We start from the raw sequence: 19,714 nt of genomic DNA, 5'->3' as shown, positions 1-19,714 counted from the left end.
TTGTTCAGTCAAGTCCAATTATGATATATTTATCTCCATTTTACAGAGGAGTGGGTTAAGAGTCAGAGAGTAAAGACAAGATCATCAGGAACATCAAATAACAAGCAGAGCTTAAGAAGCACATAGAGGAAAGAAAAGTTGATCAATATGTTGAATTGATTTTTTTTTTTACCTCAGTGTGTTAAATTGAGGAAAATTTACCATTTTCAGACTTTTCTTTAATCAGATGGATTGAAAATACTAGACCAGGTAGTTCAGGCCCAATCTGGTTAATATATAATCTCTGCAGATTGCCTTTGCCTTAACTAGGCCCAATCTGGTTAAATAGATGTAATAAATAGAATGGCAGTGCACTGTTCTGTTTTTAGTTTTGGTTTCCACAATGTTAAAATAAAAAATAGATGGTGGACAAAAAATAATTAATGAATACCATGAAGATTCTTGCATCCAAGAACATGCAAGGATCTTTCTACCTTCCTTGAGGACTTTTGTGTGTGTGTATGTGTGTGTGTGTGTGTGTGTGGTGTATTGGAGACAGAGAAAGAGAAAGGGATATAGAAGTACTGTATAAGAAGAGCTGGGGAAACAGAGAGAAATAAGAAAGCACGTCTATCTCTACGAGAGCTCTGTCTCCTGGGAAACGCAAACATGTAAATGTGAAAGTAGAAAATAACATGCATAGTATTACCATGAGCAACAAAGTGAGGTATCTGAACTCCATCTAGGTGGTTCAGAGGATTACGGAGAACAAGTCAGAGATAGAGGATGTTTTTTGTTTGTTTTGTTTTTTGCTTAATGTTATTAGAACTTAAAAGGATAGAAATTGAAATGAAACAAATACTACTATTTTACAAAGTGCATTACACATTTACCAGATTTAGTACAACAGACTGTTTATTGAGAATATGGACTATGATGATAAAAAGAACCTAATTTCTTAAGGAGTTTACAAATTAAGTAAGTTGGCTATAAAAACAGCTAAACTAGATTTTCAATATGAAGCAGAATTAAATGATATTTGTCATAGAAATTTGAACAAAATGCTATGAAAAATAATAGGACAATTGTAAAGCTTCAGTAAAAGGGAACTTGTATTAGGCTGAATTTCATGTCAGTGCATAAGACAATGAAGGATGTGTTGAAAAGAAGGGAAATGCTGGCTATGCTTAGACAGAGGACCTGTCCAACATTCTTGGAGCATAGAATGTAAGATGTGGTGGAAAAGTGAGGCTAGGGAGATGATGTACACCCAGGTCAGTCCCTGTCCTAGAATTTTTGGTTAAATTGTGGGAAACAATCAGACATATTTCATGAGCATGCTGAAAAGGCCAAAGGATGATGATCAAGAGGCAGTCGTGTAAATGTTCCACTCACTTTCTAATGACTTCTGAAGAACTGAATTCTCAGCAAGGATGTGCTTTCCACATGTTCTAAAATGAGCATAACCACAGCAACAGATGCTCCCTGAAATTGTCAGCCATGGGAGCCCCATGCTATACTCATGTGCTGGTCCATCATGAAAAGTCCTTCAGAGCCAATATTGCTGTACAAATGTGAGATGATGTCATATCTCAATATTATGTTTTAGTACTCAGTAAAGATACTCATGAATATGTAAAACCATATTTGATGGAGGGTTTGATGGAATTTAATGTATATTTTAACTTCTGACAAGTGTTATAACAGCCTGGACAATGCAAGTTATTAAAAGTAGGGTATAACTGACAAGTTTTGTAACAGCCCAAGTGAAAGGTTGGAGGATTCTGAACTAGGAGTGTAGTTCACAGAGAATGAAAAAAGTAATAGGATATAATAGACATATGGGGTTGCTCTATCAAGCAGGATGATGGAACTGTAATGGATTATTAAGAGAGATATTTTGGGATACTTGTACAGTGTCCTTTGCATTCCTGGCCTGTGTAGATTATGAAAGTCCAACCCAGTTTGATATTTCTTACCTTTTTCCATACATGATGCTGACATAATAACATAAAGGATTCACATAATCATTATATCTCTCCCCTGCTTTTTTGCCTGATCGTGAGATAGACTCAAATTAGGGCTCTGTGGTCCTTACATTTTGTGCTCATTTGAAAAAAAAACACTTTATATATTTACTTTAGAGTCACACAAATACTTTGAAAAAAATTCATGAACTGAGGCCGTAAACATGATTTTTGTCTAATTAATGAACTGAGATTATTTATTTATTTATTGGCTATTGTCTAGACTAATCTCAGGATCACATTTATAAGGGTACTTGCAAGTGAAATAGACATAATATTATGAGTTCTATTCTGTCCCCAGTAGAGTGCAAATATTTGTTTTTCGTTTGGGTTGTGTTTGTCATTTGTTTATTTATTCATTTGCCATATCGTCAGACCATGGTTTTTTTGTTTTTGACTTTGTTTCCTGAAAGCCATAGGTTTTCACTGTGAAGAGTTAACACTTCCCAAGTTCTGTTTGTGATAGCCGGTTATTTACAAAGATGTGTGTGTGTGTCTGTGCATATCAACTTAAAATGTCATTTGTTATTTCTACATTTGCAACACTTTTCTTCTTTGCTGAGCATTTTTTTTTCAGCAGGGAGAGATAGTAGTTTTTCACTAAAAGCGCAAGTTTCATTTTACCTGTCAACATTACTATAATGTACATAGTCTCACAGATTAAATGTTTCAATGTATCTGATAATTATGTACCCATCTTAACAAATCAAAGTTGCTCAACCACTTTTAACCACAGATGCTTACACTAACCTTTCAAGGACACTGAGTCTAGATTCCAAGCAATTTTCTGCTTGTGAGTTTTGGCCATGATTACAAGCCTAGCGATAGTACCAGCAGGGAGAAAATTGTCAGTGACGGGAAAGATAGTAAAGTTCAGGGCTTCTGAAACAGGACATGTATGTGTGTCTGTGTGTGAGTGAGTGTTGGGGGGATAGTAGAAGAGAAGGAATCTTTCTGTTGAATGATTGGAAAAACAACCAAATGAACCTTTTACTTTTAAGCTCTTATGCTGTCAGTAATAGAGAACAACCAACAACACCATAGTGTAAAATATAGCATACACAGGGTGAAATTCATAGCTAGGACTTAATGTGTATTTTATATTGAAAAGACATTTATCCTCTCCCCATACCTGGAATACCACAGTGACAATAAATAACCATGCCATTAAAACAGCAATCAGTTGACGGAAACTAGTTAATAATGAGGGCTGGTTCTATTATGGAAGCCCTAGTGTGATTTTGGGGTGGGTGGGGAAAACTTTTTATTAAAGACACAAACCATGTATTATTGATATTTCTTATGGTTACCTGGCTGTTCCTCTAATGTTTCACATGAATGTTAACAGTAGCATGTAGACAAGACACCACAAAGTACTGCCCCATATGAGCACAGGTGAGGGACAGGGAGCATTAGGAGAGCAGCAGTGAATGTGGGTTGAGGGCCTGGAAGGTTAAAAACAATTTATTTTCATTCATCATCTGCATTTGTCTCAGGAGTCAAGTTTTTTGTTATGTATTGTTAAGTGCTGTAGAGTTTATTGTTGTTATATAATGGCAAGAAAAGACGATTCTGGTAAGTCATAAAATGCACTGATGGAAATCATCCCAAAGCACTGAGCTTCTCTAAGATTCGGGGAGTGATTGAGTGGGGATTTGTTGCATGTATCCTTATTTCTCCAAGTTCTCCTTTGCAGGAATCTTGGTGCCCCTCCCACACAGGACAGCTCCCACACATGACATCCTGACTCAGAGGCAGGATCTCATTGCAGGGAGTGGAAACTTGGGCTTTCCCCCAGCCTGCTAGCTTTCATAATCCTGGTATTTAGCCTTTCTGTTACCTCCTCAGTTTCCTCATCCATTGATAGGATTAAGAAGGGTAGTTGTGAATATTGAATGAGTGCTATGTAGAGAATATTAAGAATAGTGACTGACATTTAGGAAGTACTCAATAATTCAAACTATAATAATTATCATATTTCTTCCTTCTTAAATTAGAGAGAGAGAAGTATATAACAATAAAACTGAGAATGACTCAAGAAAATTAAGTAATTCACAATAGTTCAAGAACACACTTCCCTCATATGCTGGATAAAACATGTGGCACAGTTATCCACTAGATAATTCCACGTTGAAAAAATTTAAATTATAACTTGAGGCAGAATTATTTTGTTTTATTATTTAGTCCTGACTAAACACTTCAGATATAGAAAGATTTGCTCCAGGTATTTAAATACTCTGCAGCAGACATAAACATAGTTGTTATAGTGTAAGGGAAGAATCACTCACAGGAAACCATGGTAAGGATGAAAATCTACTGTTCCCATACTTTCCTAAGTGTTTTTTTTTTTTCCATATTTGCTATTTCTGAGCACCTAATTCTTTTAAAAAATGCAAGCTCAGTTCTGTAGGGCCTTGAAAAGCTTTTTTTATTTGGTAAATTGGGTTTTTATATTCATTTTGATCAAAGTCCAGAATGATAGCAGTTATAGGGAATGAAAGATTGTTGAAATGATAGACTGAGTAGTTTGTTTCTGAGGTTTTGAAGTTCAAGAAAATGTGTAATTATTTCTGAGTTTCCTAAGGTTCCTCTGTTCAACATAATGTTCTGACATACATCAGGGACAGTCCCAGATATGAAATGCAAATCAGTAGGTGCTACCTCTGCTGCTGATGCTGGGGTTAATCATGCAAATCTAATGCAGTTCTTGGTATTTCAAGAAAGGTTTTAGTTGAAGTCCCATACACGTATTGATTTAAAATTCCCACTTTAGAGAGCTGTGTAATTTTTTTCAGCTTTATATTTTAAAACACAGAACAGGATTTGGAAGACAGAGTTAGTGACTGGATATCCATCTGTATTTGTTAATCACGGAAAGTAGTATGAGTAGGGGCCAGAGAGGAGGGAGAAAAGGTCACCCTTAAAGAATATGAGTATTTCTAGCATATTAAATTATACATTAGAACCAAATTTACAAATGTTCTATAGAAAGTCTGTTTGCTTGGAATAAGATCAAATCAACCAATTATACATGTTTACTGAATGCCTGCTCTGTTCAAAGAAGATGGCTAGAAATGGCAAGGACAAACCAAATCAAAAATAACACTACAACAAGTTCCTAACTTTGGGAATGATAATAAAATACCTTTGGAAATGAGACTATTTACAGGAAGAAATGAAATTGTCTTGCTCACGCGTACAAGCTGACACATTCTAATAGCCTTTCTGCTGTGCACAATAAGCGTCCAGCTTATCTTTCCAAGAACAATAAAATTTCGTGTACTGCTGCCTGACATAAGAATTATTTTTACATATCTACATATCACTGACTCTCTTGTAAGTTAATCTCATCTCACATGAATTTTTCACCAGCTTCACTCTGATGTTGATAAAGGAGATGGTTCCATCAAATACATCTTGTCAGGCGAAGGGGCAAGTTCCATTTTCATTATTGATGAGAACACGGGGGATATTCATGCTACCAAGAGACTGGATCGGGAGGAGCAGGCCTACTACACGCTCCGAGCTCAAGCGCTGGACAGGCTTACCAACAAACCCGTGGAGCCAGAGTCTGAGTTTGTCATCAAAATTCAGGATATCAATGACAATGAACCTAAATTTTTGGATGGTCCATACACTGCAGGAGTTCCAGAAATGTCTCCTGTGGGTAAGTAAAGAACATATTGCTTTCGTAGTGAGTTTCTGATTTTAGGAGGTTTGTATTTAAAATTGAATTGTCATTAAGAACTGGGGAAAAAAACATATTAGTATGTGTATAGCAACTGTCAGGGTGAAAGGAAACTTTGAGACATGTTAGTGGTCAGTACCCTTTAATTCCATGCATTGCTTTATTTATATGAAAAATTAGGAAAATTTTTGTTTTATATAGCTATCTCAATATCCTAAAGAAATTACTTATATCTTATATTCCCTTTTCAACTGTACACACACACACACTCTCTCTCTCTCTCTCTCTCTCTCTCTCTCTCTCACACACACACACACACACACACACACACACATTTTAAATGATTACAATTATGCCTAGGAAGTTAAAAAACAACATACTTCCAGATTCAGGCCTGTGATGATTTTTACTTTTCTTTCCATGATATTAGGATAATGATTCACTGTTCGAAGAATGACTTTGTGGCCAGTGTATCAAGATAGCCATCATTGGCTAGGCAGGCTAACATCTGGATTGACTGGTCTATTTAATTGTAGTGAGTGTACTTGGACTACAAATGTCCATTCACATGCTGCCATTAATTTTTTTGTAATTTCTCTGAAAACTTAAATGTATGAAATTTTATAGTGAATTTATAACAATGGTAAGACAATACCCACTTGGAAATATATAAGAATATAATGAAGGCTGTTTTACTCAAAGGCCTATTAGCATTGCCCCTTACTAGAAAAAAGAAATAGCAAACATTTCTAATATGTACTTTATTTATATCAAATAATATAAATTCTATTTTAAATTTCATTTCTTCAAGTACTTCTGGAATAGTTTATTGGCAGTATGTAATCTAAATGTGGATGATTTTTTAAAAAAAATATGGGATTGGAAAAGAGACCAGTTGATTTGTATATTTATTTCCTGCTGTTTTTAATATTGAAGTAGAAAGTTTATTTAAAATAATAATAGAACGTATTTTAACACATGGGCATTTTAGCCAATGTGATTTGTTGTATCTTAAATAAAGGTTAGTTCATTCATTCAATCATGCAATCAACACACTTACTACTCTGGGGAGTAGGATTGCAAAGATGTATATTATGTGTGCCCTTAAGGGAATCACATTTTAGTGACCCTAAATTTCTGTTTTAGTCAGATAAGAGACGGAAAATTATTTAGTGATTCTATGACTAGCTGCTAGAGAAATACAAACTGACAATGAGACAGAAGAATCAATGCTTGTGATTGGGAAGAATTCTGAACCACAGTGGCAGGATCTTACTGGAGTTAGCACATAAGTAAGCATTTCGATGACCAAGCAGCCTGATTCACTCTTTCTGAATACTGCCCACACATTCAAACTCATCCCTGCTGTTGTTACTTAACAACAACAACACTAATGGTAATAAGATTTTGAAGTTTTAGATAAAAGAGAAAGCACACTTCCCTCCCCAAATTAGTAATATTTATTTAAAAAAGGAATTTTTGAGGTGCATTTGAGCAATTCAATTCAACTTCATGCTTCTAGTTCTCATGGGCAATTTGGGCATTCTTGGCTTACTAAGATTAGCATAAATTGTTATGCTTTCCTACATAAAATGTAGCTATGCAAGTTGGGTATATGTGAACTTTTTGTTTTAGAAGCTATATAATTCACTATAGTTTTAATTTTGATAATACTCTGATATCAGAATCAAAAGCAAGATTATTATACACACATGTAAGTTATTTACATGACTAATTCAAACAGGGTTAAAACTTTTCAAATATCTTTGGGATTTACTTGATGCTAATTCAGACTGCTGAGTGTAAAAATTAAAAGTTAGAGCACTGAATATCTGTAATACATAAAATGTTATATGGATTTATAGTGTTTATTAAAACACTGTAGTTTATTAAAATGTTGAATTCTAACCAAACATAATAGCTATTAAATAGTATGGTATATACAAAGCAAGTGTTCAGTGTTTGATATTCAAGGGTCTTTTTTCCATTGGATGTTAATTAACTATAAAACTTTAAACACACTAATAAGCCCTTATGATAGTTTCATTGCCAAAAGAGCATAAATAAGAATGGAAACTTTAAATTTCTTTGTGAATATGTGTGTATGTATGTATATTAAATTAGTTAATGAACACTTCAGAAAAAATATTCTATACTGATTTAGTTTTTATTATTTTGTTTAAAATTGTTTGTTTTCTTTTAAAATGAGGTAGAAAATCATACTTAAGCATATTACCAGAATAAACATTGCTGTAAAGATGGTACACTATAGAGAAAATAGACAATATAAATGTAATTTATTATAACTTTTAAAAATATTCAAAATTTAATTCTCAAAAAGATTTAAAAATATATATTATTCACTATCTTGGTCCTACCAGGCATCCACATGGCATAATCACCTAAGTCCATAAAATACAAAATTTTAGGATTTAAAATATGATGCCATATACATTTGTTCATAATTTCTACACAATGTTAAAGAAAATGGAATTGATAAGGGTAATCATAATATGGAAAATGGAATGTATTTGTAGCAAAATGGACATTGAAGACTAAGACATTTAGAGTTATATAGGAATACAAATGTAATTTATATTACATTTGTAATATCATTAAAAATGATGTTAGATTTAAAATTCCATATTTGGAAAATTATTAGAAATAAATTAGAACCCTAAAGAATATATAAAAAAGGGGCTTGTCTGATATCTATCAGATAGGACATGAATTATACAATAGTATATAACTTAATATATAAACTATGCAAACACGAGTCTCTAATATTTTAAAAATTGCATTCAAAATGGAAATTTAAAAAGATCAGAATAAATGCTTTCTATATTGAAGACATGTGTATAGTAAAATTCTACATGTTTACATAGTAAAATGAAGAAAAGAATGACATCTTATGTAATATAGAAAAATAATTAATAATGTAATTTTTAAAGTTGCCATGATTTTCTTCCTTTGGAAGAGTTTGGTTTAAATTTTCTTTTTCTATTTTTTTAAAATTAATTAGTAGAAATAAGTAAAACATAAAACAATTCCCTAAGAGAGAGGGTAGCCACTCCATACCCAGTTAGCTGGATCAAATATTCTTTGTTCTATTAATGAAATTTAAGTTTCTGTCTGGCTCTTCTTAACTACAACAGTGAGATACCTGCAACAATTTTAGTGTCCAAGATGCTATTGCCATGCTTCCTTTTGGACAGTCATTGAGTTTCTTAGAGACCACTCTTGATAAATACTTATTACCTGAGGCTGATGGATGAAACACCTAAAATTTCAGTCCCATCCAACTCTGAGTATGTCCCAATATAATGTGCATGATCATGCCAAAATATTTTCATATCCCTTAAATATCTCAAGAATTTTATTAGCATTTATCATTTCTTTGGGGTTGATCTAAAAAAGTGTATCAATTGTTATGTGTTTTGAAAGAAGATAAATGAAAAATTTCAAGTAAGTATAATGTGGAATCTACAACATTTTGTATATTGTTTTGTGATGTTTAGAAGTTTTTAATTCAGTGGTTTCTGGATTGGCATCTAGGCACCTCAGTAGTCCAAGTGACAGCGACAGATGCTGATGATCCTACATATGGCAACAGTGCTAGAGTGGTCTACAGTATTCTTCAAGGACAGCCATATTTCTCAGTGGAACCAAAGACAGGTAAAACGTGAAATGGGACATTCTTGTAAAGTATTAATAATCATTTATATGTTGGCTTAGAATTAATATATTATTATTAAACATAGTTGGGAATGAAAACAAACATTATATTTTTATTGTGCTTCTCTCAATAATGATTTGGTAGTAAATAGCATATTATTTATATAAGAGTTATTACCTTTTAAAGAATACTTTATTACAATCATCAGTATCCTAATAAAATTAAAAAGAATACTATATATTCAAAAGAATTTCAGCTGCTATTAACTGTTTAACAAAATGTTGATTAATTACCTTTAAATTTTATTTGTCCTTTCTTTATGAATTGGGAATTATACATGGTGGAATTTAAATCTCAAGCAGAAACCTCTCTGCAGTACAGCAGAATAGGTAGTAGGTTCAGTTTATTCTTCCAGATGCTGGTTTTCTCAGGAATATTAGTTTAAACATAACAATTACAATGATAATCTGCTAAGTCAAAAACTAAATTAAAATGATTTTTTAATTTCATGGGAAAATTTTTTACCATGAGTTATAAGATTGTGTGGATAGATTATTTATGTGGTTGTTTTGTTCTGTTTTTGTTGTAAGCTGAAATAGTTTACATTAAGACTATACATGGAACATTGTTATTTTGGTTATAAAATAACATTTTAATCTATTTGGCTTTTCTGTGTAGGGAGGAGTAAGTGGGTGTAAATAGTGCAGATGTGTGCCATTGATTTTTTTCATCATGATGAAAATCCAAAATTTCTCTTTTTAAAAATAATTTTACCTTTATAATGGAATAGAATTATTCAACTATATAAATTTATGATTATGAACATTTAATAGCACCTGTGATCCTAAATGCATATTTTAATGTCATTGATACTGTGTTCCATATTTCCAAAAAAGGGCAATGTTAGGTGATTCTCAAATAATTGTGAAAATAAATACTTTAAATGTCTTTTGGGAATGACAGTTGTAATGCACATGAACAGAGAAGTAAATTCAATTCTAGCTCATTCATTAGAACTTTCATAGAGACTCTACTGCATATTTTATACCAGTGCAGTAGAGATTGGAAAGCACCTGAAAAGTCTAATAGAAAAGAAATAGTTATGATGAAGCAAGTTTTGAAGGAGAAATAAATGAAAGTATTTGATTTATGATATGAATCTTGTGAATGTAGAAAGTGTGCTCATGTTTGATTTAATAATAGACCTGAGAACTCTAAATTCAAACACCCACCTCTTGTCTTATATGTCTACCCTTTGCAACGTAAAAAGACATTGACAAGTTTCTGACAATTTGCTCACGAATTATACATTCCTACCTTATATAACCTGCCCCAAAATAACATGCATTAACCCCAAGAATTAAATATTTTGCCACTACTAATTATTGGCTTGTGGTTTTGCTTTCCTGCAAGATAACAGGATTTTCATATAACCCAGTTAGGAAAAGCCTCACCAGTTGATCAACTGGACAATAGTATATGTCATAGGATTACATTATTAGTTCTTCAAACTTTATATTAATTTCAGAATTGAAAGGACCATGTACTACAGGAGATGAAGAAGGTTTAGCTTAATTTTTTAAATGATGTAATTATGGTAATCATTGGGACTTCTCTTTCTATAGCCATTGGTACAAAGATGTTCTAGGGTTTTTTGTCCTTTAGCTAATTCATACTATGTAGAATACATTTTTTGCAAGGAAAAATAAATTACATTTTTCTGACAAAAATGGGAAGTTTTCAGTCCTGATGGGCATGGAGAGCTGTAAATCAAGCTATGTTTGGCCTTCCTTACTTGGTGGAAGTCTGATTTTTATGGATGTGAAAAACAACATTATTTTCCACTTCAAATCTAAGGGTTTGGGGGAAGAAAGTAAAATTTTGACAGGAAAATGCTGAAAATATACTAAATAAAGATTTTGTAAAATAGGCCCAGGCTATCACTGTTAGGGGGAGCAATTTTTTAAAATTCCAGTAGATTTAGGTAATTTTTCACTCCTCACCCCCTCCGTCCCTCCTTTGGAGTCTCCAATGTTCATTATACCACTCTATATGACGCTATGTTCCCATAGTTTAGCTCCCACTTATAAGTGAGAACATGTGGTATTTGATTTTCTGCTCCTGAATTACTTCACTTAGGATAATGGCTTCCAGTTCCATCCAAGTTGCTAAAGTCATATGGAACCAAAAAAAAAAAAAAAAGAGCTTGAATAGCCAAAGCAATCTTAAACAAAAAGAACAAATCTGGGAGTATCACATTACCCAACCTCAAATTATACTACAAGGTTATAGTAATCAAAAGAGCATGGTACTGGTATAAATGGTAAGTGCATTTCTATACAACTGTTTAACTTCTAAGAAAGTAGCATGTATTCTGAGGACACAAATTCCATCTGTAGCACTGTTTACAGGCTGAATGACCAGAGGGTAACTGTATTTTCTACCTTTATTTCTTCTTCCACAAAGCCAGAATGTATTTGCAAAACCCAATGTTGACAATTTACTTCAATAACCCAAGAGCATGACACTAGAAATAAGGTAACACAGTGTTAAAAGGTCTGTGAAGTTTCTCATCACCTGTCTTTATAATGTCCACAAACTTACTGAGAGGTAGGATTATATTAAGATGTAACCTGCAAGCAAATAGATCCCACTTTTGGATTTATTTGATATATGGCAGGACTGGCTACATAATTTGCAATTCAAAATGAAAATGCAGGCCCCTTGTTCTAAAATGATTAAGGATTTCAAGACGTCATCAGCAGAACTTTAAACCAAGTGCGGAGTCAGAAAGACTGCACATGTCACATGACCATGAAGCGAGTCCTGGAAAATGGATTGATTGTTAAACATCATTTGTCATTTAGGACTTTTCCTTAGACACAAGAAGTGTGAGTATGAGGTACCTGCATTTTATATTACATGTGTGCTTCTTACATCATAATTTTATGTGAGTAATATTGTCATAGTAAATCATCCCTCCCAAATATGCCATTTGTGCACGTTCTATTCTGGGGTGTGGCACATGTTATGGAAGGTCCTGGTTCCTGTCAAGCTTGCTAAAAACATCCTACATTGTCTGGGCGCAGTGGCTCACGCCTATAACCCTAGCACTCTGGGAGGCCCAGGCGGGCGGATTGCTTGAGGTCAGGAGTTCAAAACCAGCCTGAGCAAGAGCGAGACCCCTCTCTCTACTATTAATAGAAAGAAATTAATTGGCTAACTAACATATATAGAAAAAATTAGCCGGGCATAGTGTCGCATGACTGTAGTCCCAGCTACTTGGGAGGCTGAGGCAGTAGGATCGCTTGAGCCCAAGAGTTTGAGGTTGCTGTGAACTAGGCTGACACCACGGCACTCACTCTAGCCTGGGCAACAAAGTGAGACACTGTCTCAAAAAAAAAAAAAAAAAAATCCCACATAGACTGCAAGAGTAGTCCCTTCCTCAGTGACTGTTCATTTGCTGCCAGTGCAGGAATCCTTTGGTGTTCCAGAGGCTTCCAAATTTACTGTTACTACTGTTGGCTCTTCATCTTTTTTATGGTTCTGTTACTGTACTTACCAATAGACAGTCAAATAATACAAAATTTAGAAAGAAATACAAACTTATTAACATAAGACTTACAACTTATGTGTAAAATAAAATGCACATCCAAAAATTTTATGATTTTAGTTTTATAAATAGTTTTTTCTTTTCTCCCAAGAGTTTTCTCAATTAATCAGCAACATAGTTCTTGCATAGTCAGTGCAATGCATTTCCTTCGTACTTGATTTACTATAGATAAATGTCAGTAATAAAAATAATATACTTGATTTTATTGCTTATTTTATTAAATCATTTAAATTCATATTTTAATGTTTGAACTCCTATCATCAAATAATATTTTTAAAAAGAGAAAGCAGGTCTTAAACTGCTGTGCTTATTCCAATTTTTTAGTCCATTTGACATTTAACTTTCAAGCATCATGAATATTTTTTTTTCTTAAAAGTTGAAATTGCTTTGTTCAGGATCTATTTCATCATGTCTCATTGTCTATATTTGTAAGAACTTGTTGCTTGATCCTAATCTGTATTCATCTTTGTAATTCCACAAATATATTATTACTTTATACTCTATTAGACATTATTAATGATAAGATTTTTAAATATCAACTAGTATATTTATTTTCCCAAAACAATTCAAGTCTCAGGGATATACATACCAAGAATGTTTGTCCATTTCATTCTCCCTTTTCCCTGTTATTGATTGATTGATTGATTGATTGAGACAGGGTCTTGCTCTGTTTCCCCGGCTAGCATGTACTGGCATCATCATAGCTCACTGCAACCTCAAACTCCTGAGCTCAAGCAATCTTCTTGCCTCAGCCTCTCAAGTAGCTGGGACTACAGGACTGCACCACCATGCCCAGCTAATTTTCTATTTTTTGTAGAGATAGGGTTTCACTCTTGCTCAGGCTGGTCTTGACTCCTAGCCTTAAGCAATCCTCCTGCCTTGGCCTCCCATAGTGCTGGAATTACAGGCATGAGCAACTACCCCTGGCCTATTATAATTAACTTTTTATACTGTAAGGTTTTGATTTTTTTCTTCTTAAATTTCAGTGGTTATCAATATGTTATATCACAGAATAAGCTATTGTGTTTATTATGCATGGTGAATTACTCAACCAACAATTCTCCCAGGAAAGAAGGTGGTATTTAGGACTCTGAATTAATTTACAAAAGTGACCACTGTTATCCAATCTGAATATGCATAAAGAAATATTTATGTCTCACCCATAAAATAACAGCTGATCACATTGCACTAAAAATATGCAATTGTGTCTTTAATGGCAAAACATTACATTGGAATTCTTTCCTGAGTATGTACTATATTTCTAAATATCATGTAACATAACATTTATTGATATAAAGTAAAACAGAATAAGCTAATATTGGTAATATGTATTACTAATATATTTTGGAAAATTAAATGCATATTGACAGAAACTGAATACATAAATACATATTTAGCTCATCTCTAGCTACATCTATTCTTTGTTCACAGGTGCATATTCACACAAAACTTGTCATCTTTAAAGTAGCTACCAAGAGTAGTTATCTAATTAGTTCTGTTAAAAGCAACTCAGACAACCTACATAAATTTTAAACTATCTTATTCTCACACATGGGTTCTCCTGTCCATGTCTTAATGCTGCTCTTTCAATGGGCTGCTCCCTTTGGTGATGGGCAAACCAAATGGCCTTACTTCATTCATGGTCCTTACCTCTGATATATATCTGATATATAATAATATTATATTATTAAGTACATACAAGCCACAAGGAAACTGATATTTCTAATCTCTAATTCTATGGTCTTCGAACTCTTGGAGTAGCTATAGAAGATAAAAGTGTGATGAAGACAGTAGGGAACATAAATGGCTTCAGGAATGGGTAAATGCAGATGATCCATGCCCTGGTTATCAAGATGTTTCCTCAGTTTATTAGGTCCCTGAGAAAGTTGTTTTTTCTATATTGAGATTCCCTTTGGAATATTAGTCCACTCAAAGTGATATCCAAAAACACTGATAATAGTTTTAGTGAGGAAATTCCAATGGGTTGAGGCCTCATGGCGTGAAAACCCACAGTTCCCATTACTTGGGTTCATGTGGGTGCCAAGACTTCAGTTTGCAGAATCTGTGATCCAGTGATTGTTTGGTTCCCTAAACTGTAGCAGATTTTGATATGGCTCTTATCTGTTACATGTGGTACACATATCAAATGTTTAAGAAGATTCCACGGTAACAGAATATGCTTAAAGAATCATCAGAATATTTTCCCCCAGACTTAAAAACAGTTTTGAACAATAGCAAAACAAGTTTATGTTTTATATTCACGATGTTTTTTGTGAACATGGATTATAAATAAATGCAAAGTTCTGAGTTACTGGGTCAGATGTTTATATCTATGGAAAAACTCTTATTCAGAAAACCTGAAATTTAGACCAGTATCTTTTCTAAAGAGCTAATTGGTAGATATTTTTCTCATTATAAGTGACCTAAATTATTGAAATTGATATTAAATAATTATCTTTCATGAATAATTATCTTCCATGAAAAACTCACAGAATTATAGGTATCCAATTAGACAAGACTGGACTTTACTCAGTTACATGATATTAACAGTTTTCTGTGTGTGTTTGTGTGTGTATATCTATATATTTATGTAATAAGTGACAAAACGCAAATAAAATCCAATATATCAGAATTCTTTGCCAAATGTAGACAGTTTTTACTTAAAAGTAAAAGCTAGCAAAAGTCATATGACTAGAAATATATTATTGAATTTCCTTCTTTTAATTCAACTTTTCCCAATTATTTGATTCTTGCCAAAAATATGTTTAATAGTTGAGACATTTGGAAATTATCTTTCCCACCTGCATGAATTTGCAAACTTTGTGATAACTTCTGCTTTGGAAAATTGTTATTTATAGGATCACTTATAAGAAATAATTAGATGTGTGAAAAATAAGTGAGAAACTTTGACTACCAGACTTCTAATGACACTATATTTCCTTTCAAAAATGATGCCACTAAGCAAAATCATGAGAGGATGAGGCTGCAATATTTCTGTTGCTGATTAGGTGTAATGTACTTCTATCTATCATAATAAATATGCAAAGATAGCTCACAGATATATTGCTATTGGAAGGAAAAATGAGAGATAACTAGAAATAAAAACATAAAACTTGATAAATAGGACATTTTTCCTAAAATAATTCATCTTATTAATATTTTTCATATAGGTAAAATATGTTTATTGGTAAAATGTTCAAGATAAGCAATGCTCAATTTACCAAAAAAAGAGAATTACAAAAAGAAAATGATAAACGTGAAAAAAATAAGAAAGAAAAGAAAAAGATGGAAATATGTATGTCCCAGAAATCTTAGTTAAAGATTGTTTATGTTTTATGACAATGAGTATTAAGGGAGTCAATGTTTAATTATAAATTAGAGTTAACAGAAGTACTGAAGAACCAATAGAAAAATTCATAACCTGAATTCCATTTGGCTCTAAGAAGAATATTTATATATCAGACACCAACTGGACCTAATGAATATATGATTTTTTTCTCATTTTCACTGTAATATTTCACATATTAATTATAAAGTATGTAAATAGCTAAAGGATTCCATGAAGGTGCTAATTGAATGAGCCTTGATTGCTCTCACTGAGCAAGAGCATCCGATTGTTAATGTATTAGAGTAAGTGAGAAATGTTGGGAAAAAAAATCTAGCCTACTCTGATAAGTATAATTTAAATGCTTAAAATATTATGTGTTGCTGATGTGTGTGTGTGTGTGTGTGTGTGTGTAGTTTGACACTTAGAGTACTCAGACCTAAACAAAAATAAAGTTGCTAAAGATAGCATGAGTATTTCTTAACTTAAGAAACTGATTACAAATTGTTATCAGTGATAAGTTGTTGGAAAGGCTGAAAGAGATAAGTTCATTTCTGTGTACTTGTACAGGTGACTTCCCATTATTCTAGATAAAGGGCCATTTTATTTATTTATAATGCTTATTTCCTTAACCATGTTTCCATGAAATCTAAAGATAATCCTCTATATCCAATATTGAGAAGACCACATTATATTTTCTGTTTTGTAACAGTGTATAAAATTATCATATGCCTTTGGTCTTTAATATGTATTAAAATTATTTAAAGTAAACAAACAAAACAACAAAAAGACAACAACTCAACAGCAACTTGCTACTTATATCAGTGTTCTTTGTTAGTATAAATGCAGTGATTCATGATGCGTTTTACTGGGATTTGAAATTTTACAGGAGTCATCAAGACTGCCCTTCCAAACATGGATAGAGAGGCTAAAGACCAGTATTTGCTTGTTATTCAGGCAAAGGATATGGTTGGTCAAAATGGAGGACTGTCGGGAACCACATCAGTCACCGTGACCCTAACTGATGTCAACGATAACCCACCTCGCTTTCCTCGAAGTAAGCTATTTTATTAAGTGTTGCAAGTGCACTCATTTCCCTGACAGTCTATAAAAAAAAATCTGTTTAAAAGGAATTTTTTCTAATATTTCTAAAGCAGATAATTCTCTTACTGCATTTTCCCAAAGTTGCATAATTGCAAAATCAAGGGCATAATTTTACTTTGGTAATATGAATTATAAGGGTATTGAAAAGAAATAGAAGCCATCATATATTTGCATTACTTGTATCTTAAATATAATGATTTTTATTTTATTCACATTTTGAATACTAGACAATTGTTATGTTTATGTAGTCTTTTCTACATAATGTTATGTAGTTTATGTAAATCTTTTCTAAGATTTATTCTCTTTATACATTCTGTAAATCTAAGGTTGTGGCCAGTTAGTAATATTCAAGTCCTTAATTAATTAATTCTATAAAATGTTCAATTTGTTAATTCTACACAGTACAAATATTGCTTTATTTTTGTAGATTAAAAATAGAATAAATTTTTTCATGTTTTTCATTCTACAATTTTTTAAACCCGTTCATGAGCACTGAACATTCATTTAGCAATTATACAACATCTTTCTTGTGTAAAGATTCAGTGTTTTAAAAGAAATCAATCTTAGAAACCAGAAAATCACATAATCTCAATTCAGCTTCTTCGACCAAAATGGCTTTTGACTTAACCAAGAAAAAGTTAAAAAACATTTTCTAGGTAGAAGTGTCCTATTTGTAAAAAGCATTTCATCTACTTCTCTTTGTAGTTCCTTTAATTTTTATTTCTAAGTGTGTGTGGTCTTTCTTTACAATGCTCAAGAAAATCAAGAGATTGTACAGTCTACAACATCTGTACAATGTCTCTAAAATGCTTGTCTAATAGAAATAGGGAACGAAGCCTCCTACCAACAAAACTTAGAAGTAAATTATATTAAATAAGGAAGCTTTCTAAGCAAATATGAGTACTGCTATGTTTTCCTTACAATACTGCACTTTAGAATTTTCAGTTTCATTTTACGTATTTTTAATATTCATGTTATTAGAGAATGAACATTTCAATACATCCTGAAAATGTTTTTTTTTTAAAGTGACATTGATTTAGCATTTAAAAAAAATTGAGCCTATCTTTAATTGTGATTTTGATGCTGTCATGGAGAAGAAAGAGGGATTTTAGAATTTAAAAAGTAATAATGTAATTACCCTGGCCTCATAATAAAATTAAGTGCTTCTTTTCTGTTTAAGCTTGGAATGATAGGAATTGATACATAGAATTTCAGTAGTTTCAGCTGTCATGCTTTCATAAGATAGAACACAGGTTTTCTACTAGATGCTATCCTACTTATTAAAGTGAAGAAAACCAAGGATATATCACTGACTTTTTCATTTTTGCTGGGATTTTCTCTACCATTAAATTACTATTCTAACCTTGGAATTTTTGTACTTTTCTAAGGACTTTTCTAGATGTGTGAAAGGAGTCACTCAAAAGTAATAAGCATATATTGTAAGCATTTATTTTTAAAAGTAACTATTCACAAACTTTAGAAAATTATAAACAAATCTCAGCCTAAAACATAGTCCTTTTATATGGATATATTTTCCTTTCTATATTCCTCTCAAAGAGAATCCTTACTTTTCCTTCACAAGAAGGTACAAAAGTGCCACAGTTTAACAACCAAAAGAAAATGGAAGAAGATGCAGGAGGAAGGAAAAAGTAAATGATTAAAGAAAAATGGTGAAAGGACAGTGTGCTGAGCTATTTCCCAGTTAATATTTTTTTAGTTAAGGGACAGTAGAAAGAAGTTATTACAAAAGTTAAACAAAAGTTTTTAAAAGTTATTCTTTAGTTTCTTCTGCTCTCTTCCTGTTCAAATATTATTGCCTATGCTTTGCATGATTGTGCCCCAAATCAGTTCAACATACAACCCACAAAAATAACTCTTATCCTTGTTAAATTTATGAACTAAAAGAAGACTAATATTGTCTTTTGCAAACTTTCTTATCTACTTTTCGGTAATTTTCTTAGTGAAAAATAGTAAGTAAATTCCAACATTAAGTTATCAAAACCATTTAGGCTTGTATTTGCCTATTTGAAGCCCAATCTATTCTATTTTTATTTCTTAATATTTAAATTGTAATATGTATTATATTTAAAAAATTATATATGGATTATGTTTATAATTATTTTAATACATTTATTTTTATTTTGAAAGGTAGGATATTTCTCACCACTAGAAATAAAAGAATAAGAGATTCTTATCTTTACTCAGACCTCCTATTTCTGCTATAACGTAGTGATCAATATCTAATCATTCTCATTGAAATTCTTAAGGCTATATGAAAATTGTCTTTTGTTTCATATTGTCT

The 19,714-nt window shown here is 32.4% G+C and overlaps 1 protein-coding gene across 1 annotated transcript in view; it reads left to right on the top strand.

Annotated features, from left to right (window-relative positions):
* The window catches only part of CDH7 (cadherin 7), a 129,305-nt gene that overhangs the window by 50,179 nt on the left and 59,412 nt on the right, over positions 1–19,714 (top strand). Inside the window, exons 3-5 of the mRNA XM_012748391.3 lie at positions 5,379–5,673; positions 9,250–9,369; positions 17,198–17,365. Coding sequence (XP_012603845.1) covers positions 5,379–5,673; positions 9,250–9,369; positions 17,198–17,365 — 583 coding nt within the window. The remainder of the gene's footprint in view (positions 1–5,378; positions 5,674–9,249; positions 9,370–17,197; positions 17,366–19,714) is intronic.

The sequence above is a fragment of the Microcebus murinus genome, chromosome 17, assembly GCF_040939455.1.
Source record: "Microcebus murinus isolate Inina chromosome 17, M.murinus_Inina_mat1.0, whole genome shotgun sequence".
In the NCBI taxonomy this organism is placed as follows: Eukaryota; Metazoa; Chordata; class Mammalia; order Primates; family Cheirogaleidae; genus Microcebus; species Microcebus murinus.
The sequence above is the reverse complement of the archived record's forward strand: the minus strand, read 5'-3'. Positions and strand labels throughout refer to the sequence as shown.